Genomic DNA, 24,884 nt, shown 5'->3' on the forward strand with positions numbered 1-24,884 from the left:
AAAGGGTGCATCTTTCTCCATAAATATGACAGGAATAATCAGATCACAGTGTTAAAAATATAGTCTTTTAAAATAAGAAGCACACTTGAACTTACCTCCCAAGTGGCACACAGATTTGACTTGTGATATAACCATTTGCCATTCTCATCTCTAGGGTATACTTCATCTCCTGGCTGAAAAAAAAGAAAAAGAATAAATGTAATTCATTTTATTTATACCTGGGAATTAAAATAATAGAATTTAGACTTCCCAGTTTTCATAATTGTGAGCAATAAATGTCTATTGTTTCTAAATCACCCAGTCTAAAGTATTTTGTCATAGCGGCCCAGCTGGATGGAGACACCTGCCTATGCCCCCTGGGATGCCAGTACCTGTCTTGTGTGCACTGTCCTTTCACTTTGTACAGCTGACACCTGCATCTGTTAGAGGGCAGATCTCAGGCTACTGGGACTTGTGTATCTACTCAATTAGATGTGCCCAGGAATTTACACCCTGCTTCCCTCGCTGGGGCAGCCTTTGAGCTAAAGTTGCAAGAATCAATATTTGTTTCTTTGCCCTGTGACTGTGTAATTCTGAGATGTGAACAACTTTGTGTCCAGAGCTTTCTGTGACATTTAGCCTAAGTTGCTCTCTGTAGGACTCTGCTTTCTACCTCACATCTACTTAACCTCTTATTTTTCAGCCACATTTCCCCACTCCCTTATCAGTTTTCCCTGGTTGTACTTCAAAATAAATCACTCTTGTATGCATTCTCTTCATCTCAGGGTCTGCTTCTGGGGAACTCAGCCTAAGGTGCTACATGCAATAGCGGAGAGCTGATGGTGCCTAGGACTGGGGCAACTGCAGTAGAGAGGAAAAGAAGGGAACAGATTAGCACATGAACAAGTAGTAGAGCCAGCATGCCTTAATGTTGACTTGGAAATGAGGTAGGGTGGTGGAAATGAGGGATAGGGAGGAATCAAAGATGATTCCCAGACACCTTGGGTGGGTGGTGGTAACCATTTCCTGAGGTTGGGGCTAGCAATCTGGAATATCATTTTGGATATTTTGACTTTGAAATGATCATTAAACATTCAAGTGGATATTGAGGCAGGCAGTTGAACAGAGAAGTCAGGAGCTCAGAGAGAGGTCATGGCTACAGATAAAATTTAGGAGTCATTAGCATGTAAAATGGTATCAAATCCACAAGATTGGATTAAGTCACCTATAGAGAGAGTATAACTAGTAAGACAAGAATATTGAGGGTAGAGGACTGGGCATAACAACATTTGGAAGCTGGCAGAGAAGAAGCTGCCAAAGACCATGGGAAGGTCATGAGATGTCATGAGTACCATGAGAAGAAAATGTTTACAGAAGGAGTTGGTAGTCAACTGTATTGAAAGAGATCAAATAATAGGAGGACAAAATGTCTATTGGATTTGGCAGGATGAAAGTCTTTGTTGACTTTGGTAATAGGGATTTTCTTATTGGGAATTGTTGTGGTTTAAATGTGTCCTCCCGAATTCATGTGTTGGAAATTTAATCCCCAGTGCAACTATGCTGGGAGGTGGGACCTCATGGGAGTTGTTCAGTCATGGATTAATGACATTGTAAAAAGGGCTCAGATGAGGAGGGGTGCTCTCTTGTGCTCTTTGCCCTGCCTCATTCCAGCATGTGATGACACAGCAAGAAGGCCCGAGTGAGGTGCTGGTCTTGGACTCTCCAGCCTCTAGAACTCTGAGCCAATACATTTCTATTTATTATCTACTACCCAGTGTCAGGCATTCTTTTTTTTTTTTTTCTTTTAAAGGAAATGTTTCTGAATCATAGCATTCTTTTTCTGTTGTTGTTTTTTGTTTGTTTGTTTTTGAGACAAGGTCTTACTCTGCTGCCCAGGCTGGAGTACGGTGGCATGATTATGGCTCACTGCAGCCTCGATGTCCCCAGGCTCAGGTGATCTTCCCATCTCAACCTCCTGAGCAGCTGGGACTGCAGGTGTGCACCACCAAGCCTAGCTAATTCTCTTGTATATTTTTTTGTAGAGTCGGGGTTTCACCATGTTGTCCAGGCTGGTCTCGAACTCCTAGGCTCAAGTGATCCACCTGCCTCAGCCTCCCAAAGTGCTGGGAATACAGGTGTGAGCCACTGCACCTGGCCTCAGGCATGCTTTTATAGCAGCACAAAACAGACTGAGAAGGGAATCAAGCAATTGACAAAATAATTATGCTCTTAAATTTGTCCCTAATTTGGCCAGGCACAGTGGCTCACACCTGTAATCCCAGCACTTTGGGAGGCTGAGACGGGCTGATCAACTGAGGTCAGGAGTTCGAGACCAGCCTGGCCAACACGGCAAAACCCTGTCTCTACTAAAAATACAAAAATTAGCTGGGCTTGGTGGCAGGCGCCTGTAATCCTAGCTACTCAGCAGGTTGAGGCAAGAGAATTGCTTGAACCCAGGAAGCAGAGGTGGGAGTAAGCCGAGATCATGCCACTGCACTCCAGTCTGGGCAACAAGAGCAAGATTCTATGTCAAAAAAATTTTTTTTTCTTTAATTTTTTCCTCTAGCATGTCACCTTTGTGAAACTCAACTTTCCTTTAGTGAAAACATTTTCCCCATTGTCTGCTTTAGGGAAAGACAATGTCTTCTCAACTTCCCCCCGTCTCCCTGAGAGCAGGGAACCATCCCTTTTCTCCTTGATGCCACATTATTACTCATGTTAATTATCCATTCTGTCTCTGATTTCTAATCACTTTGACTTTCTCAACACTTATGACCCACATTTCTGCTCCATATTTCTTGCCTTGTGTTTCCTAATTTTACTTACCTTCTGAATGGCCTTATGCCTCCATCATGAATTCTGTTACATGATTTTTACTTTCCCAGATTCTAATCAAGTGGTTATCAAACCTGAACCCATGTTAGCTATCTTTAGGTGTTTCCCTTGACCTTCCATTGTGCCTATTTTACTCATCGTTTCATCCTGATAAGCCTGTTTGTCTGCTTCCTTCATTTCTCTTCCTCACAGTCAGGTATTATTAGAAGAATAACCCAACCCTCTAAAAATCTATGCTATTGACTCTCATTCTTGTTCATTTATCTTTTAAACATGTCATAATTTTAAATATTTTGTTGGCTAAAATTCTGTCTGCTTGACACTTAAAAAATAATAAAGTGCTAAAAATGTTTTAGCAGGAAAGGTTTTCTGTTTAAAAAAACTTAAGATTCAAAAAAGCATGTGAAGTCGGATGTGGTGACTCATGCCTGTAATCCCAGCACTTTAGGAGGCTGAGGTGGGAGGACGGCTTGAGGCCAGGAGTTCCAGACCAGCATGGTCACCATAGCAAGACCCTGTCTCTACAAAAGAAAAATTGAAACATTAGGTGAGTCTGGTGGCATACACCTGTCATCTCAGCTACTTGGGAGGCTGAGGCAGGAGGATTGCTTGAGCCTAGGAGCTCAAGGCTACAGTGAACACCACTGCAGTCCAGCCTGGGTGACACAGCAAGACCCTCTCTCTCTTTCTCTCTTTCTCTCTTTCTCTTTCTCTTTCTCTCTTTCTTCCTTCCTTCCTTCCTTCCTTCCTTCCTTCCTTCCTTCCTTCCTTCCTTCCTTCCTTCCTTCCTTCCTTCCTCTCTCTCTCTCTCTCTTTGTCTTTCTTTCTTTCTTCTTTCTTTCAAAACAGGGTCTTGCTGTGTCACCCAGGCTGGAGTGTAGTGGCGCGATCTCAGCTCACTGCACCCTCCACCTCCCCAGCTCAAGCGATCCTCCCACCTTAGTCTCCCAAGTAGCTGAGACCACAGGCACATGCCACCAAGCTTGGCTGATTTTTGTACTTTTTGTAGAGATGGGGTTTTGCCATGTTGCCCAGGCTTGTCTGAAACTCCTGGACTCGAGTGATCAGCCAGCCTTAGCCTCCCAAAGTACTGGAACTACAGGTGTGAGCCACCATGCTCAGCTGACCCTACCTTAAGCAAACAAACAAATAAACACCAAAAAACATGTCCTGTTTTAGCTTCAAATATCAATTTCCCAATTATAGGTTCAGTTGGGAGGTAATGTCACTATATTGTGTCATTTCTCACTGTTAAAATTTTACCTCTGTGCCCTTGAACCCATCAAAAGTAAGAATAGAAATTATCTATTGTCTCCAAAAAGATTTAAATGTCATTAGTTAGTCACAGAGAAGTAAATTTTATTTTCTCACTTTTAGATAGAGTCATGTGCTACATAATGACATTTTGGTCAATGACGGACTGCATGTATGATGGTGACCCATAAGATTATAATAGAATTTAAAACTCCTATCACCTAGTGACATCATGTTTGTGGTGTTGCTGGAGTAAACAAAGCAACTGTGCTGCCAGGTATATAAAAGTAGAGCACACATAATCATGTACAGTATATCATACTTGATAATGATAAACAATTTCTGTTTTTACTATGGATACAACTTACGTATTTGTTCTACTGTACTTTATGATAATTTTAGCATGTGCTCCTTCTCCTTTTAAAAAATGTTAACTGTAAAAAAGCCCCAGGCAGGTCTTTCAGGAGGGATTCCAGAAGAAGACACTGTTGTCACAGGAGGTGGCAGCTCCATGTGTGTTACTGCTCTGGAAGAACCTCCAGTGGGACAAGATGTGGAGCTGAAAGACAGTGATATTGATGATGCTGACCCTGTGTAGGCCTAGACTAATGTGTGTGCTTGTGTCTTAGTTTTTAACAAAAAAGTTAAAAAAAATTTTTTAATAGACAAGAGCTCATACAATAAGAATACAAAGAAAGAATATTTTTATACAGCTGTACAACATGTTTGTGTTTTATTCATGTTATTAAAAAAGTAATTAATCGCAGCACTTTGGGAGGCCGAGGTGGGTGGATCACGAGGTCAGGAGATCGAGACCATCCTGGCCAACATGGTGAAACCCCGTCTCTACTAAAAATACAAAAATTAGCCTGGTGTGATGGCGCTTGCTTGTAGTCCCAGCTACTCGGGGGGCTGAGGCAGGAGAATCACTTGAACCCGGGAGGCGGAGGTTGCAGTGAGCTGAGATCGCGCCACTGCACTCCAGCCTGGCAACAGAGCGAGACTCCGTCTCAAAAAAAAAAAGTAATCAGTATTAGTGTTATTATTAAGTATTATTACAAAGAATCAAAAAGTTAAAAGAATTAGAACATTTATAAGGTAAAAACAGTTACAATAAGCTAATGTTAATTTATTGTTGAAGAAAAACTATTATTTGATTAATTGTGTACCCTAAGTGTGTGGTGTTTATAAAGTCTCCAGTCATGTACAGTAATGACCTAGGCCTTCACATTTACTCACTACTCACTCACTCACCCAATTTTTATCCTGCAAGCTCCATTCATGGTAAGTGCCAGGTATAGGTGTATCTTATCTTTTATGCCATATTTTTACTGTACCTTTTCTATGTTATGTTTATATACACAAATATTTGCCATTGTGTTAACATTGTCTACAGTATTCAGAATAGTAACATGCCGTGCAGATTTGTAACCTAGGAGCAATCAGCTGGGCTATCTAGCCTAAGTCTGCCATAGGCTATACTATCTAGGCACAACGTGTTTGCGCTTTATTCATGTTATTACAAAAGTAATGCCATCTACCATGGTAAGTAAAACCTTACTACCTAGATTTGTATAAGTACACTCTATATGATGTTTGCAGAACAACAAAGTTGCCTCGTGACACATTTCTCAGAATGTATCCCATCGCTAAGCAACACATACATGTACACTGGGTCTTTCCAAATTTTTAAGACTTAGGTTAGAAATCTGACATTTGAACAAGAATCAACATGAACAAAGTGAGGATGAGGGCTGAGATTATGACTGTGTGAGTGGGAAGAAGGGTGTGCGTCTCAATGCTGGGCTACAGTCAGGAGACTACATGTTGGTTTGATGCAGAGAGCTTCAACTATAGTTGTAAAAACGTGGTATAATAGAAATTGCATTGAACTAAAAAATCAAGAAACTTGGAAACCAAGCCTGAGTCTGCTAACATAATCTTCTTGGGTATTTGTCAGGCTAGGTCAGTACTCTATGATCTATGGTAACAAAACACCACAATATTCAGTGGTGCTAAGTAATAAGGTAGCTTCATACACATAGCTATTAGCTCATGGTTGCCAGGGTGCAGAGACCTGACTTTTAGGCATCTGAACTCACCTTAAAGGCCATGGGTACTTCAATGATGTAAAGATCCACATAGTCTAGCTGGAGGACCCTGAGTGTCCTCTCCAGGGTTGGGCGGACCATCTCTGGGACGTGATTTGTAGCCCATAGCTGAAAGAATCAAAGAGGGATCATTAACTAATGTTCACACGATTTTTACAATAATGCAGCCCCTTTTTCTTTGTAAAGCACTCGTACACATTTTTTTTTTTTTTTTTGAGATAGGGGTCTCACTATGTTGCCCAGGCTGATCTTTAACTCCTGGGCTCAAGCCATCTGCCCACTTCAGCCTCCCAAAGTGCCGGGATTTTAGGTATCAACCACCGTGCCTGGCCCCTTGTACACATTTTTTTTTTTTTTTTTTTTTTTTTTTTTTTTTTTTGAGACGGAGTCTCGCTCTGTCGCCCAGGCTGGAGTGCAGTGGCCGGATCTCAGCTCACTGCAAGCTCCGCCTCCCGGGTTTACGCCATTCTCTCGCCTCAGCCTCCGGAGTAGCTGGGACTACAGGGGGCCGCCATCTCGCCCGGCTAATTTTTTGTATATTTTTAGTAGAGACAGGGTTTCACCGTGTTAGCCAGGATGGTCTCGATCTCCTGACCTCGTGATCCGCCCGTCTCGGCCTCCCAAAGTGCTGGGATTACAGGCTTGAGCCACCGCGCCCGGCCCACATTTTATTCACACATTTCATTTCACAAAAATACGTTTATGATGCAGTGTCATCTGAGTATAGGATGAGCTGATAAAACCCTTGACACTCAGAGCCTAGCTTGAGAGCTTGTTTGGAGGTTCTAGCAGGGGAGTGCAGCTACTCACATACCCTTGACCTAGAAACCCTCCTCCTTCATCAGGGAAAGCCATCCTCTTCCGCTGAGAGTGCAGCTTCAAGAGGTACAATTGCCCAGACAGCCAGATCAGCTGAATTAGCCCTGGTGACCAATGGGGCAGCAGATGTTGCAGCCAGATCGCCTTCACATCTCCAGACATAATTTTATGCAAATCTACTTCAAGAGACTTACAGATCCTCCTGACCACAGAGCACCTAATTTAATGGCAGTCTTTCCCATTTCCGGGCGAATTTCCTAACTGACCCTTAGTGCTTGCATTTTTCCTCATTGTATAACTAGGGTTACTTACACAACGTTCTAGATGTCCTGACCTAGCCTAATACTTTATTGTCATGCCACTCTGATAAAATGAGCAAGGAATATGGTTATGTGTGTGGCTTCACTGGCTCCTTCACATTGTGACAGGTGGTGTGAAAGCCTGGTGAAATTTTAAATTAGTGCATAGATTTACATTTGCTTTCACTGATCTTTTGTTCTTGTTGGGCCCTAGTTAGACCCCAGAGCAATTAAGTTACTCTTTCACTAAGGCATTGCATAATGAAGGATCAAGGTTTGGTTGATCCTACCGGAGCATGTGTACCCTTAGGTGTCTGAGACATGTGGTGCCAAGGTTGCTCATACCCACAGGACAAATTAGTACATCTTTTGGATTATCAGTTTTGCTCACAGATTTTTTGGGGGCATATAAGTTTAGAATCATACTTTTCTTTTTTGTTTCTTTTGTTTTTTTGAGACGGCGTCTTGCTGTGTCACTGAGGCTGGAGCGCAGTGGCTTGATCTTGGCTCGCTGCAACCTCTGCCTCCCGGGTTCAAGCGATTCTCCTGCCTCAGCCTCCCAAGTAGCTGGGATTACAGGCACCTGCCACCACGCCTGGCTAATTTTTATATTTCTAGTAGACGGGGTTTCACCATGTTGGCCAGTCTGGTCTCAAACTTCTGACCTCAAGTGATGCTTTCTCCTCTGCCTTCCAAAGTGCTGGGATTATAGGCATGAGCCACTGCACCCGGCCTGAATCATACTTTTTTTGGTCACCAGAAAGGGCAAGCAAAATGGGTAAAATCTGATTTTTTTTCCTCTGTTGGACAATGATTTTTCTTCTTGCCTTAAAAACACAGAAAATGTGACGTGAAGAGAGGAGTGGACAAACGAGTCACGTGTGTTTTGATTGCTGCTCTGGGTCCCTTTGGCGTTACTATTACAATCCCTTCTAAGTGGAAATTCTGTTTGATATTTTAATTTACTTTTTTTTTTTTTTCATTCCTGGGCGTAGGCTGATGATTTTTTAATTTACTTTTATTCAACAAACACACATAGTATTAGCTTTGTACCAGGTTCGGTGTGGCTGCTTTGTAAATGTGAACTCATAACAACTTCATGAAATAGTTGACATTATTATCCCCATTTTACAGAGAAAAAAAAACTCAGCTCCAGAAATGCTAGGCAACTCAGCCAATAGTGACAGATCTGGGCCTCTGACCTGGGCAATCTTGTACCAGTCTGGGCACTTAATCACCCCCACATGGCCTCTCAGGTGCTGCTGAACCGCAGCGAAGACAATCCTGGGAGGCAATTACATGAACTCAGCTGCACACGCTGTTTCTGTTTACTTAAGTAAACACCAATATTTCGCCCAAGTATGCTTTATTACATACAGCCCATATTGACATTGTATACGTATGAATATTGCTTTCCATGCATACCTGTACTTTTTGGACAATTTAAAGGATTAAAGTTAAAGGACAATTTAAAGCATGTTTTGACCACCTTTTCCTTGTATGCTAACTTTAGCCCCTATCATAGTAAGAAATGACTCTTACAATATGAGTCATTAAGTGAAAGGCTTGCATAATGTGCCTGCCCAGGAAGCCCACATAGCTGGCTTTTGGATTGATGACCTCATGAGCTTGCTTTTGTTTTTGTTTTAAATTTACATTTGTTTGCTTTTATTAAACAAAATCTAGGCCGGGTGCCGTGGCTCACGCCTGTAATCCCAGCACTTTGGGAGGCCGAGGTGGGCGGATCATGAGGTCAGGAGATCGAGACCATCCTGGGTAACACGGTGAAACCCTGTCTCTATTAAAAATACAAAAAAATTAGCCGGGCGTGGTGGCGGGTGCCTGTAGTCCCAGCTACTCGGGAGGCTAAGGCAGAAGAATGGTGTGAACTCGGGAGGCGGAGCTTGCAGTGAGCTGAGATCCGGCCACTGTGCTCCAGCCTGGGCGACAGAGCGAGACTCCGTCTCAAAAAAAAAAAAAAAAAAAAAAATCTAAATGCCATTTCTGAGTTAATTACATTTGCTCAAATTCTTTTTTTTTTTTGAGATAGGGTCTCGTTCTGTCACTCAGGTTGGAGTGCAGTGATATGAACATGACTCATTGCAGCCTTGACCTCCCTGGCTCAAGCTATCCTCCTGCCTCAACCTCCCAAAAAGCTGGGACTACAGGTGCAAGCTACCATGCCTGGCTAATTTTTGTATTTTTTTTGTTGAGACAGAGTTTTGCCATGTTACCCAGGTTGGTCTTGAACTCCTGAGCTCAAGCAAAACAGCTGCCTCAGCCTCCCAAAGTGAGGATTAGAGGCGTGAGACACTGCACCCAGCCAAATACTTTTTTAAAACCCTCTTTCTCTCCCCCAAATGCTACTCTGCTTACTTCTCCCAAATTAATAAATAATTCATTAATATGATACAAGAATGTTGAAAATCCTATTTTGCATGATTTTGGTTCATTTTAACACTTATCTTTTAAACAAAGAAACAACCCAAACTGTTATTAAGTACTGCGCACTCATGAATGCAATTACACACACACACACACACGCACGCACACACACACACACGAGATGAATAATAAACTGAACACCTGAAACCTCACTGTCCCCAGTGGAGGCTGAAGGCAAGATCTCACCTTTCCACAGTAGAAAATATCTTCCCTCCGCACCTTTCCTTCTGCTATCTTCTCCCTGATGGCCTCCCCAACTTCGTGTTCATTTTGGTAGATGTAGGCGCCATCAATATGTCGGTACCCTGTGTCAATAGCAACCTTCACTGATGTTGCACAGGCTCCCTTAGGGGTCTGAAGTGACAAAGAGGTTGGGTTTGGGGAAAAGAGAAATGGTCTTTCCTTTAATCATCATTAATCAGGACATTTTGCATGTACGTTCCTTTACAGCTAGAATGACACATTCCCAATTCCTTGCTGTTGTGATCGGAAGACCGTGTTCAGCAGCAGGAGAAACTGACCTCCCAGGGGCTTCCCCTCCCTCAGTGGGAGACACCATCTGTCCCAGGTCTGCCCTCAGCTTTGTGGCATCAAAAATGTGATTTGGGCCGGGTGCGGTGGCTCACACCTTTAATCCCAGCACTTTGGGAGGCCGAGGCGGGAGGATCACAAGGTCAGGAGATTGAGACCATCCTGGCTAACACAGTGAAACCCCGTCTCTACTAAAAATACAAAAAATTAGCCGGGCGTGGTGGCTGGTGCCTGTAGTCCCAGCTACTCGGGAGGCTGAGGCAGAATTACATGAGCCTGGGAGGTGGAGCTTGCAGTGAGCCAAGATTGTGCCACTGCACTCCAGCCTGGGCAACAGAGCAAGACTCCATCTCAAACAAACAAACAAACAAAATGTGATTTGATCAATATTTCCTGTGACAGGAGAATTCATGGAAGCCTTTTTTATTGGAGGGCACGAGCTGATTGAAGAAGGCTAAATTATAAATCAAAGGTTGGGTAAACAAATTGAGATGTATCCACAGAATGGAATACTCCTCAGTAATAAAAAGGAATGAAGTAGGCCTGCTGTGGTGGCTCACACCTGTAATCCCAGGACTTTGGGAGGCTGAGGCAGGAGGATTGCTTGAGGCCACGAGTTTGAGACCAGCCTGGGCAACAGAGGGAGACTCCATCTATACAAAAATTAAAGTGGCCGGGTGTGGTGGCTCAAGCCTGTAATCCCAGCACTTTGGGAGGCCGAGACGGGCGGATCACGAGGTCAGGAGATCGAGACCATCCTGGCTAACACGGTGAAACCTCGTCTCTACTAAAAATACAAAAACTAGCTGGGCGAGGTGGCGGGCGCCTGTAGTCCCAGCTACTCGGGAAGCTGAGGCAGGAGAATGGCGTAAATCCGGGAGGCGGAGCTAGCAGTGAGCTGAGATCTGGCCACTGCACTCCAGCCCGGGCCACAGAGCGAGACTCCACCTCAAAAAAAAAAAAAAAAATTAAAGTAATTAGCTGGGTGTGGTGGCATGCGCCTTTGGTCCCAGTTACTCGGGAGGGTAAGGTAGGGGGATTGCTTGAGCCTGAGAGTTCAAGGCTGCAGTGAGCCATGATCATACCACTGCACCCCAGCCTGGGCAACAGAGACACTGTGTCAAAAAAAAAAAAAAAAAAAGAAATGTAGCATTGATGACAACACATAGTGTGGATGAATCTCAAAATAATTATACTGAGTGAAAGAAGCCAGCCCAAAAAGAATAAATACTTTAGTTTTTCTCTTCTAGCATTTTATATAATCACAGTCTGTGGTGACAGACATAGATCAGTGATTGCCTGGGGTCGGGAGTCGGGGAAGTATGGGTGGGAGGAGGGATCACAAAGTGGCATGAGGAAGCTTATAGAGTTAATAGATACATTCATTATTGTGATGGTGGTGATGGCCTCACAGATGAATATATGTCAGACTCATCAAATTGTATACTTTAAATATGGACAGTTTATTATATGTCAGTTATGTCTCAATAAAACTGAGGAAAAATATTGTTGAGGAACATTTTATGTTTTAGGATATATTTTAATAAAATTTGGTAGCTACATCTTTGTTCATTTTATTAACTCACATTAAACTTAAGAATGAGCATATCCTGTCCCCTGAACACTGGTTTTTCATTTGCTATGGTTTGATTATTTTTGTCCCCTCCAAAACTCATGTTGAAACTGAATCTCCAAGGTAACAAATGGTGTTGAGAGATGGGGCCTAATGGGAGGAGTTTAGAATTAATGCCACCATAAAAAGGGCTTGTGGGAGTGAGTTCTCCCTCTTCTGTCATGTGAGTAATAATGTCTCTCCCCTCCAGAGAATGCAGCATTCAAGGTGCAGCCTTGGAGGCAGAGAGACTGGGCCCTAACCTGCTGGCATCTTGATCTTGGACTTTCCAGCCTCCAGAACTGTAAGAGAATAAACTTCTGTTCTTTATCAGTTACCCAGTCTCAAGCATTCCGTTACAGCAACACAAAATAGAGTAAGACACCATGTTTCAGATTCCACAGAAATCCCTGTGCCTCGGTTTTGATGGCATTTGAATACGAATGTGTTTCATTTTTGTTACATTTTTTAATGAGAAACAGCAATGAGATTTCCCTGAAGACAAACATCTAGTCTCATCAAATATAATTTTCAAAGCATCTTTTAGAGAGTGTGTTGTGTGACAGGGTTAGTTCTATTTTCTGATTTGTGCTGACTTGGTATTGAAGGTTGATTGTTCTGATCTTGCTCAACAAATGTTGGTCAACTACTTGTGCTTTCTTTAGTGTTCGAACCAAATGCTGGACAAATCACATTGGACATGTGAACTCTGGTCCACAGCTATTGATTTGTTGTAGGCTGAGCGAGAGAATAAATCTGAAATGTATTTCTAGTGACTTTACAGTCCTGGGCAGGAAACAGAAAGCTTTGGGAGCATATATTGTATTTTCCTCCCCCTGCTTCAGTTGAAAGTCGTCACTATAGAGAAGATAAGAGGATACGAAAAATGAACAAACTGGCTACATAGGTGATATTATAAGATTCATAGTCACAAATATCAAATAGCTGGGAAAAGGAGACACACATTCCAGGAATATTAGAAATATTTGTTTGGTTAATTAACAACATGATTAATAGGACTTGGAGAGTAATTGAGTCAAAAGGCCAGAAAAAGCCTGTAAAATGAGATGTTATGAATGACAAGTGTGACAACCAAAGTACAGTGGGAAGGGGAGGTAAGGCATGGTGTCCAGAAATTTACAGGGAAGAAAATAAACATCTACTTTCATTCTCAAGTATCTACATATTATTAGAGACAGGGTCTCTGTCACCCAGGCTGGAGTGCACCGGCACAATTATGGCTCATTGCAGCCTCGGCCTCCTGGGCTCAAGTGATTCTTCCACCTCAGCCTCCCGAGTAAGTGGGACTACAGGCGTGTGCCACCATGCCTGGCTAACATTTTTGTAGAGATGGGGTTTTGCCATGTTGCCCATGCTGGTCTCAAACTCTTGGGCTCAAGCGATCCTCCTGCCTTGGCCTCCCTCTACATATTATTAATATATGAAGCTTAATACTAGATGGTAAATAGAATCTCAGAAACATCACTGAGATTTTCTGGGCTGGAACTGATCATTTAAATGAAGAGCTAAAGTACACAATGAAGGGTGCCCCAGACAAATGCATATTAAAGTAGGCGCTTGTATTTTCAAAGATTAACCCAAAAAATTAAGTACAGAGGAGAGCATTTAGGATAAAGAAATTACGGCCAGGGATTGTGGCTCACGCCTGTAATCCCAGCACTTTGAGAGGTCGAGGCAGGCAGATCACCTGAGGTCAGGAGTTCAAGACCAGCCTGGTGAACATGGTGAGACCCCGCTTCTACTAAAAAATACAAAAATTAGCCAGGCGTGGTAGTGGGCACCTGTAATCCCAGCTACTTGGGAGTCTGAGGCAGGAGAATCTCTGGAACCTGGGAGACATAGGTTGCAGTGAGCCGAGATCATGCCACTGCACTCCAGCCTGGGTGACAGAGCATCTCAAAAAAGAGAGAAGGAAGGAAGGAAGGAAGGGAGGGAGGGAGGGAGGGAGGGAGGGAATGAGGGAGGGAGGAAGGAAAGAAAGAAGGAAAGAGAGAGGTAAAGGCAAGGGCTAAGGCAGGAGTGTAGTCCACCATGGTGCTGCATATTTGGATGATGACTCATTTAACAAGGATTATGGCACAGAAACAAGTTATAGTAGTGAAAATCTTCAATTATTCAGCTATCACCGGGGAGTCTCTTCTAAAAGCTGGATATTTACTTACTGGATATTTACTATTTACTTATTTATTTATATGTTTATATTTATATACTTGCTGAAAAATATTGTCCCTCAGAAGGCAGAAGCAGCAGTGAGATGTATTACTATTTTGTACTTAATTCTAATCAATATGGAGGAACTAGTTGGGACTGTGGACATGAGGACCACACTTTCTAATTCTTTTTTGTTGTTGTTAGACAGAGTCTCGCTCTGTCACCAGGCTGCAGTGCAGTGGTGTGATCTCGACTCACTGCAACCTCTGCCTCCCAGGTTCAAGCAATTCTCCTGCCTCAACCTCCTGAGTAGCTGGGACTCCAGGCACACGCCACCACGCCCAGCTAATTTTTGTACTTTTAGTAGAGACGGGGTTTCACCATGTTGACCAGGATGGTCTCAATCTCTTGACCTTGTGATCTGCCAGCCTCGGCCTTCCAAAGTGCTGGAATTACAGGCATGAGCCACTGCACCTGGCCCACACTTTGTAATTCTTAAATGTGGCACAAAGAAATTCTGCATAAATTCTGACACATTATTTTAGGAAAACCAGTTTTGAAAAAAAATCAGAAAGATCAAATAGGATACCACATAAATGATATGATAGGAGAATCTAAAATATAAAAATTTGATTCCACAATGAAGGACAATCTCACTGAACAGCAAAACAAAAAAATCCGGTTTCCTAAAATGACTGACAGCATTTCCTTCTACTTAAGAAAATTAAAAATGCTAGATTAGGCCGGCGTGGTGGCACACGCCTATAATCCCAGCACTTTGGGAGACTGAGGTGGGAGGATTGCTTGAGCCCAGGAGTTTGAGAACAGCCTGGGCAACATGGCGAAACCCCATCTCTATAAAAACTACAGAAATTAGCCGGGTCTGGTGACTCGCTTGAGCCTGGGAGGCAGAATTTGCAGGGAGCTGTAATCATGAGAATGCACTTCAGCCTGGGTGACAGAGCAAGACCCTGTCTCAAAAAAAGAAAGAAAAAAAAAAGCTAGATTAAAACTTTTAAAAAGTGCTGAAAAGACAGTAGGCGTTTATTAATTCAAACTAAATTTTATGGGAAAGTCTGAATGCAGACATGAGAGGTGTGGGAGATGAAAAAGGAAAGTAAGAAAACTCCCTAAAAGGCTACAGCCACCTCCAGTCCCTGGGAGATTTCATAACCTATGTAACCAGAGTCTGCTGACCAGTTTAATGTGGTCACTGGGTAGCAGCAGTGCCTCCAGGGAACCTGGAGCAAACACACACAAATGCTGTCTGAAAGAAAACACTTGTTTTTCACCCTTGACGCGTGCTCACAAATACTTTTTTTAAAGTAGTATTAACCTGCACACAGCTGAAGAATTCAGGTACCCCAGAAAACAAAGTTCCATAAAGGAAGACTGGCAGAAACAATTGAGAGCCTAAACAGAACCATAGATCCTAATATTGGAACTATCATTAGAATGACATTGCACCTGTATCTTACACCATACACAAAAAGTCAACTCAAAATGGATTACAGATTTTTAAGGCCAGAAACTGTAAAACTCCTAGAAGAAAACAAGAGAAAGAGCATCCTGACATTGGGGGAGGCGATGATTTCTTGGATATGACACCGAAAGCACAAGAAACAAAAGCAAAAATAGGTTCTCGGGACTACATCAAGCTAAAAAGCCTCTGCACAGAAAAGGAAATACTCAACAGAGTTAAAAGGCAACCTATGGAATAGGAGAAAATATTTGCAGGCCGTATACCTCACAAGGGGTTAATATCCAAGATATAATTCAGAAGGAACTTCTACAACTCAATAGCAAAAAAACAAAAACAAAAAACAAACAAACAAACAAAAACCCCAAAGAAAAAACTAACCTGATTAAAAAGTTGGCAAAGGAGTTGGGTGGATATTTCTCCAAAGAAGACATACAAATGGCCAATAGGTATATGAAAAGATACTCAACATCGCTATCCATCTGGGAAATGCAAATCAAATCTACAATTAAATAACACCTCACACCCATTAGGATGACTATTATCAAAAAACTGAAAGATAATTATTGGTGAGGATGTAAAGAAATTACAACTCTTGTACACTGTTGGTGGAAATTTAAAATGGTGCAGCTACTAGAAAACAATATGGAGTTTCCTAAAAAAATTAAAGATATATTAGACCATGTTGGTGAAGAAAAAAATTAAAAATGGAACTACCATGTGATCCAGCAATCCTACTTCAGGGTGTATATCCAAAGGAAATAAAATCACTATCTTGAGGAAATATTTGCACTTCCATGGTCACTGTAGCATTGTTCACAACAGGTAAGATATGGAAACAACCAAAATGTTCACTGACAGATGAGCAGGTAAAGAAAATGTGGTACATAAACAGTGTAATATTATTCAGTCTCAAAAAAGAAGGAAATTCTTCTACACGCAACAACATGGATGAACCTGGGGGACATTATACCAAGTGAAATAATTCAGTCACAGAGTAATACCACAATAAAAAATTGGAATTATTAGTCAAAAGTTAAAATAACTATGATTGTTTTTACTAAAGAAATAAACTTGAGGCTGGGCATAGTGGCTTATGCCTATAATCTCAGCACTTTGGGAGGCTGATGCAGGAGGATTGCTTGATGCTAGGGGTTTGAGACTGGCCTGGGCAACATGGTAAGACCCTGTCTTACAATAAAATAGTAAAATAAAATAAAAGCAAAAATTAGAAAATTATCCAGGCATGGTGACGTACAGCTGTCTGTACTCCTAGCTACTCGAGAGGCGGTGGCAGGAGGATTGCTTGAGCCCAGGAGTTGAGATCTTCAGTGAGCTACGACTGCACCACTGTGGTCCAGCCTGGGTGACAGAAGACCCTCATGTCTATTAAAAAAAAAAAATTAAATTTAAAAACAAAGAAATAAATGTGAAAATCTCTGTAGAGGACAGAAAAATATGAAAAGTACCCTAGAAGATTCAGGAAAGAATCAAACACAGCAATTCTATAAACAAAACAAACAAACAAAAATCTGGTAAGACATCTAAAATTAAATGGATGCATCAGTAGCATATCGGACATGGCAAGAAGGAATTAGGTAGATGGAAGAAGGTAAATCAGCAGAAATGATCCAGCACTGCTCCTCCATGTTAATGTCCAGCATTCCCTGTGTCCTTTGAAAATGACGCAGAAGCTGCTGCCTTGGAACATGTGCTCCAGGCAGGATCTACCTGCATATTGCCTCCTAGTCATCAGACCAATAATTAGTTGTTCCAGGAGGGAGTTTCCAGTGAATATCACTTGGTAGGGAGGCTAATTTCACAGCCATGGAGTCACGTTAGAATATATCCTTCTAAATATAAAAGATAGGAGTTCTTGCCGGGCGTGGTGGCTCACGCCTGTAATCCCAGCACTTTGGGAGGCCGAGGGGGGTGAATCACCTGAGGTTGGGAGTTAGAGACCAGCCTGATCAACAGGGAGAAACCCCATCTCCACTAAAAATACAAAAATTAGCTGGGTGTCGTGGTGCACACCTGTAGTACCAGCTACTCAGGAGGCTGAGGCAGGAGAATCGCTTGAACCCGGGAAGTGGAAGTTTTGGTGAGCCGAGATCGATCGCACCATTGCACTCCAGCCTAGGCAACAAGAGCAAAAGTCTGTCTCAAAAAAAAAAGGTAGGAGTTCCTTTTATATTTTGGATATTATCCCTTTTGAGATCTCCAGGCTGAATAAAGGAAGAGGGTGATACACTGAGGGAACGGCACACCGAGACACCACGTGCAATGCAGGTGGAGAGCAGGTGTGAGAGTGGATCTAGTGGGTGCAGCATCAAGAGGAAGGTGGAATTTCAAGTTGGATAAAGGAGAGTTTATTGATATGGAAACACTATCCTGTGATACCTCGCTTAACACCTCAGGAAACAGTGGTAACACACTGCCAGCGTAACTCTTGAAATCTTGGAAAAAGTGAGATCCACATACATGAAGTAGACATTCCAGAAATACCATGGCAGATGGTCAAAAGAGGGCTCAGGAAGCTCAGAGAAGGGAGCCCACTACAGTGGATATACTACGTAAGGCCGGAAACCCACGGATGATCTATGTTTTGCAGCAGGGCCCAGACAACACTCCTTTTACCAGAGAGATAGCAATGCTTTAGCGACAAAAACACCAGAGTTGTTGAGCTCAATTACAGCTGTCCTCTGTAGACAAGGCAGACTGTGTGAGATGTTGAAAAACTAGGTTTAATAAAAAAAAATTAGGGCCCAGGTGTGGTGGCCCAGACCTCTGACTTCAGCACTTCAGGAGACCAAGACAGGAGGATTGCTTGAGCCCAGGAGTTCAAGACCAGCCTGGGCAACATAGTGAGATCCTGTCCTTGTTTTTAAAGCTAGGAATGATGGAATTTTAAAATAATAGAGGCTACATGGTAGTACTAACTTCAGAAGTGAAGTGGGCACTGTTATCAAAATGAATGGTATCCAAAGAGCATGACCTGCAGAGATGCTTTGCAGAGATGGTTAATTAGACATGAAATCCCCAGAGTTTTCAGGCAACATATAGGATGCTCAGTTAAATTTAAAATTCAAACGGGCAAGACATTTTTGTATATGCACATTCCAAATATTAAATGGGATGGAACATACTCATATTTAAAAATGATTCATTGTTCATCTGAAGTTCAAATTTACCTGGACATCTTATATTTTTACTTGCTAAACATGGCAAACCTACCCTAAAGACAAGTTAGATAGGCAGCCAACAAGTGTATTGCATCATTTACAGAAACCAAAGCAGTCTGCATGGATTATTGGGCTGGGCATGGTGGCTCATGCCTATAATCCCAGCAATTTTGAAGGCCAAGGTGGGAGAGTCGCTTGAGTCCAGGAGTTTCAGACCATCCTGGGCAACATAGAAATACCTCGTTTCTATTAAGAATTTTTTAAAAAATGGATTACTGGAAGGCCGATGGAAGTTCTTTCAAGATAAAGTCATAGGTATGGCTGTATACTAGGAAAAGCATTAAGAAGGAAGCACACTACCTAGAAGGCGCCCTCAGGCTCCATAGGCAGCATATTCCATACTTGCAGTACTATTTCTACCCATTTATTGAGTGACATGAATACACCAGGTTTCAGTAGGCCCAGAATGGGGAAGGGCTCAGCAGAAGTCTAGACTTTACCACAAGCATCCCTGCCACTTGGGCCATATGACCCAGCAGGCCCTATTGTTTACATGTAGCATGGAATTTATGGCAAGCCTCAGTTGGAGAATTACAAGGTAAGCCTGTAGGGTTCTGGAGCAAGTCATGCCATCTACATTGATGACATTGCTGCTGAGTCCTGTAGAGATAGTGTATCTGGCCATGGGCCGTGATGTGACTGTGTGGCCAGAGCTGCCCATTATGAGCTGGGTTATATAAAATCCACTACAACGTAAGTTTGGGTGGGTCAGTGGAAATCCATTGTAAGATATAATTGGCACATTTGTGATTGGACACAAGTTGGACAAGACAGCATGCCATCCAGATGTCATCCAAAATCTGAATGAGTTGCCGTTGCTTACAAATTAATAATTACTTTACAGTGTTCTCCAAAAAGTGTTACAAGACTGGCCAACAACTGGATTATTATTCATGATGATTGTCTGTACTGGAGGACAAGCTGCCACCCTCTTGTAGTGTGATCTCTACTGTGTCCTCAATAATAGTCCCCCGAGTGTCAGTTGCTTGTGTTTTTTCTTTTTTCTTGTAGAAATAAGAGGAAAATAAAGCATTGCTTGCACTCATGTCTAGTATCAAAGTGGGGAAGTAGGACAAAATGGATAAATAGGGTTAACTCTCTGAAACCATTCATTTATGCTTTCTGCCTGGCCCCTGGTCGCCTTAGGTAGAGCTTATGAGACCTTCACCCTGTCCTCAGCTTAAAACCAGATCTGAAAAAATTACTTGGTGTAAGAGCAAGGCTTTTCTTTCCCCAGGTGAAACAAATCTCCCTGCGGGATCAGAAGAGGGGAATTAGATGGGCATTGGGGAGAAAGTAAGGAATGTTTAGGGCTGGGTGTCATAGCTCATGCCTGTAATCCCAGCACTTTGGGAGGCTGAGGCAGGCGGATCACTTAAGCCCAGGAGTTCGAGACAGCCTGGGCAACATGGCAAAAACCTGCCTCTAATAAAAATAAAATAAATAAAATAAAAGGAATGTTTAAAGGATGGCACATTCCTGAGAAATGGGTTCTGAGCCCTGCACCCCCACCTCCCTCTGCTCAGGGGCAAAAATGTAGTGGGTGTTTTAGGCTTCTCCTGGGTACTCACCAAGAGCTTGGATTGCACTTCTCCTTTGCCCCATGGCTCATTCAGATTCTGAAAACTTGCTGCAACTACAGCAGTCTCAACCAGAGCCACTCAGGAAGGAATATTCCCCCACCTAACTTTCTAGGCCATGCCTTCTCTGTAGCTTGTACCCCATAATTAGACTTGCCCATCATTTCTTTCATCTTTGAACAATAGTTATCTCCTGTAAGGGACTTACATGAGGGAGATATAACAAATGATAGAGAATATAGTTTTGAGAATCTCTGCATATATGTGGTTGGAGCCAAGATTATGAATGAGATCATAAAGAGACATTGTACAAAGAAAGAAGAGAAAGGGGCCAAGGATCAAACTCATATTAATTGTTCCAAGAGTAATTTTCAATTGCATTACCAAAAACAAGGGAGGTGGGCAGTTGAAGTGGAATGTGGGATTGTGATCCAAGTTTTAACTACTCTTGCTATGGGTAGTTTATTTCTCCTCATCTGCCTTCCATTCTCTGTGCTACAACCTGAGTTTTAGCTTTCAAAAACACAGATCTAGTGATGCTCTCTCTTTGCTTCTAAACTTCGATGATGTCTCATTACTATAGAATGAAGTTCCAACTCCTAGCTGAGGATAGTGGCTCATGCCTGTAATTCCAGCACTTTGGGAAACTGAGGCAGGTGGATTGCTGGAACCCAGGAGTTCAAGACCAGCCTGGGCAATATGATGAAACCCCTTCTCTACAAAAAATACAAAAATTAGCTGGGCATGGTGGCGCCTGCCTGTGGTCCCGGCTACTTAGGAGGTTGAGTCAGGATGATCGCTTGAGTCTGGGAGGCAGAGGTTGCAGTAAGCCAAGATTGCATCATTGCACTCCAGCCTCGGTGACAGAGTAAGACCCTGCCTCAAACAAACAAACAAACAAACAAACAAAGTTCCAACTCCTTAGCATGGTGTTCAAGGTCCTTGGCAATCCAACAGAGTTCCAACTCCTTGGCACAGTGTTTAAGGTCCTTGGTAATCCCTGTCTGAATCTGCATTTTCAGATTCAGCTACCATCACCATTAACTCCCTGTGCCAGGCACTATGGGCTTGGCATTCCCTGGATATATCATATATCCTTCTCTGTCTAAATAAAATGTTTCTATACTTCTTATTGCCAAAAATGTCCTGCTTTAGGTGTGCTTCTCTGTCTGGTACATTCATGCTCAACTTCAAATAGTTCATTCATACATGACCACTCAAATTTCGGTAGCATTTGTACACATGTCACTGTTTATTCTCGTAATCAGCACTAAATGTTGAACTGCAACAAGGAAAAGATATTCTCATAAGCTGAAACTTTACTGTTTTAAAGGAAGCCCGTTTCAATCTTCATGGTCAGATTTAATTATTTCCATTTCTATGCTAATACGGTTTGGCTGTGTCCCCATCCAAATCTCATCTTGAATTGTAGTTCCCATTATCCCCACATGTTATGGGAGGGACCCAGTGAGAGGTAATTGAATCATGGAGGAGGTTACTTGCATGCTGTTCTCAGGATAGTGAATAAGTTCTCATGACATTTGATGGTTTTATAAGGGGCTTTTCCACTTTGGCTCAGCACTTCTTCTTGATTCCATCTTATGAAAAAGGACATGTTTTCTTCCCCTTCTGCTATGATTGTAAGTTTCTTGAGGCATCCCCAGCCGTGCTGAACTCTGAGTCAATTAAACCTCTTTCCTTTACAAATTCCCCAGTCTCTAGGGTATGTCTTTAATAGCAGCATGAGAATTGACTAATACATATGCTTTCAGAGACTGTTTACAAAGGGTTCTAGAATAGCATTGATCCTTATCTTTGTCATTCTACAATTAGTTGTAAAGAATCTGCCCCATCTATTTGATTTTTAATCCCTGGATAACACAGACATTGTTTTTCTCATATATGACACTTCTATCACCTAGTGCTTAGTGCATGGCAAGTATTCACTAGGTGTTTGTTAGACTGAACTAAAAATTATCTAATATTTTAAAAAACACAAGTCATAAACACACGAATTTCATGTGACTCAGTTCACTCTAGTAATCAGCATTTAGCTAAATTTCAGTAAAAGAAGCAGAAAGTTCTCCTTCTCTAATCCAAACTAATTTTTAATCATGAATTGATTTAGTTTAACCTTTGGCTCAATACCTATTCAGTAAATAGTAGTTCTTTCATTATTACAAATTGAGGTTGCTTCCATTACTACAAAAAGTAAGTCAATGAGATCTGCTTAAAATAAATTGCAGATCATGCTATAGGCAAATGTTAAAAGAAACAAACAAGCAAACAAAGAGAGAAAAGATAAGCTTACTGATTTAGGCTCTGAGTAGGTACCAAGTCCGATGATGGGAATGCTGTTTCCATCACTTAGAGGTATGCGGTGACTTGCAGCACTGAGATCCATTGTGGAGAAAGAATCCGGTTGTAGGAGTGATTCTGAACACCACAGAGAGTCTTTTTAAAAAGGTGTCCTAGGGCCTATTCAATCAAAGAAAGGAAGGCCAGAGGGAGGAGCAGAGGGAAGGGAGATTAACACACCTATTTCTCAACCTGTTTTTTTTTCCAGGTTGTCCTGGAAATCCTAAGCATGGTTGTCCTTTGAACTTCATCAGAGGCTTGTAAAACATAACCTATTGAGAGCTTATGCTTACTTCTTCACAACAAAATATTGAAAGAAACAAAAAGAAGCAAATCTATCTGGCCTCTATCAGTTAGGATGCTTTTGTTGGCAAATAAGAGACTGATATAGTTTGGCTGCATCCCCAACCAGATCTCATCTTGAATTGTAGCTCCAATAATCCCCAGCATCATGGGAGGGACTTGGTGGGAGGTAATTGAATCATGAGGGCATGTGTTTCCCATGCTGTTCTTGTGATAGTGAATAAGTCTCATAAGATCGGATGGTTTTATGAAGGACAGTTCCCCTGCACATGCTCTCTTGCCTCCTGCCATGTAAGACATGCCTTTGCTCCTCCTTCACCTTCTGCCATGATTGTGAGGCCTCCCCAGCCATGTGGAACTGTGAGTCCATTAAATCTCTTTTTCTTTATAAATTACCCAGTCTCGGTTGTCTTTATCAGCAGTGTGAGAACAAACTAATACACAGATCTATCTTAAATTCTCTTAAACTGTAATGGAAATTTATTGGTTCATATTCCTCAAATTCTGGCAGTAGGGCTAGCTTCAGGGGAGACTAGACGTTTTCTAGGACTTCCTAGGAGATTTGGATGCAGCAGGACTGGAAAGGGATCTAGGATCTTTATCATAGGTTAAGCTTATCACCAGTTAAACTGGACTAGAGGAACAATAATATGGCCAGGACCAATTTCTCACTTCTCGTTCTTCTCTCTGCCTTCTTGTTCTCTCAGGAAACTCTCTCTCTCTCTCAGTTCCCTTAACATTGAAAAGTATTTACTGACTGTCCTTGGAGTGACAAGGTTTCAGTTTCAAACAACAAAAAAGAGATGTTACTTTCTTAATAGCTCAAACAGTAGTCCCAAAATTGAAACTTATTGGCCTTGATTGCCTTTCTTGGTTCGTGGATCCATCACAAAAATCAATCACAGTGGCCAAAAGAAATAAAAGACATTTCTTTAAAAGAGTTAGAAGCCATTTCTAAATTTGGAGTTGGGGGTTGAAGGAGTGCAGGAAATTCCACCCCAGCATATGGCTTCCTGGTATAATGAAGATTTTGAAGTAAAGACCCTTAGAGATCAACAGACTCTGGAAAAGACTTTCCCCTGTCTACATAAAGATAGGATGGACCCACCAAGGAGAACAATTGTTCTTTTTCCCCTCCCTGTTATCTCATGATCCATTACAAAAAAAGAAGACCAAGAACATGTTGGGAGTCAGAAACTGATACCCCAAAATATGGCACTTTGACATACCAAACTGGAAAAGCCTCAAGGTCTCTCTGACCTCTACTCCCCACCACCTCTCCCAAAGTGAAGTTCCTTTATCTGCCTAAGATCCAGACCCACCAAAAGGAACAATTCTTTTTTCTTCCTCTCCCTGTAAGACAAAGAATGTAACCCCTCCTGAACAAACCCTTTCACAAGGTAATGTACAAGGTAATCTCTACTCCTTGATCCATTCATTCTCCCTAGTGATCCCCTCAACAGAATTCCTCTTTTCCCCTCTCCCATAACCTGATTTGCCAGTAAATAAGCTTCTAAACCCCATTGTGTGTGGGGAATCACTCTGTGGTTCTCCCTGTGTAAACATATAGTTAAATAAAATTATATACCTTTTCTCCAATTAATCTGCCTTTTGTGAGTTGATTTTTCAGTGAAACTTCAGAAGGCAAAGAGGAAGTTTCCCTGGCCTGTATACTTCACAGGTCACTGAGTCCACAATGGTTAAAATGTCCTGAAGTTGAAACTGGCCAAATTGTCCCATATTTATGGATTTTTGAATAAACATCGAAATGGGCCCTCTGTTTTAAAACTTGAAACTTATGTCTTAATTGAGTTTTTTCCTCAGGAAACTGACCCTCAGGCAAGGGACCTAAACTCACTAGATC

The 24,884-nt window shown here is 42.1% G+C and overlaps 1 protein-coding gene across 2 annotated transcripts in view; it reads right to left on the reverse strand.

Moving 5' to 3' along the window:
• AKR1D1 (aldo-keto reductase family 1 member D1) overlaps positions 1 to 24,884 on the reverse strand; it is a 49,885-nt gene that overhangs the window by 20,178 nt on the left and 4,823 nt on the right. Inside the window, exons 3-6 of one of the 2 annotated variants that reach the window (XM_030932919.1) lie at positions 22,671 to 22,795; positions 9,929 to 10,096; positions 6,171 to 6,287; positions 96 to 173 (exon numbers count right to left, since the gene is read on the reverse strand). In XM_030932919.1, coding sequence (XP_030788779.1) covers positions 96 to 173; positions 6,171 to 6,287; positions 9,929 to 10,096; positions 22,671 to 22,763 — 456 coding nt within the window. In that variant the 5' untranslated portion in view covers positions 22,764 to 22,795. Of the gene's footprint in view, positions 1 to 95; positions 174 to 6,170; positions 6,288 to 9,928; positions 10,097 to 22,670; positions 22,838 to 24,884 lie in introns of both variants that reach the window. The other variant, XM_010356314.2, reaches the window with a different exon arrangement.

This window comes from Rhinopithecus roxellana, chromosome 6, assembly GCF_007565055.1.
Source record: "Rhinopithecus roxellana isolate Shanxi Qingling chromosome 6, ASM756505v1, whole genome shotgun sequence".
Lineage (NCBI taxonomy): Eukaryota > Metazoa > Chordata > Mammalia > Primates > Cercopithecidae > Rhinopithecus > Rhinopithecus roxellana.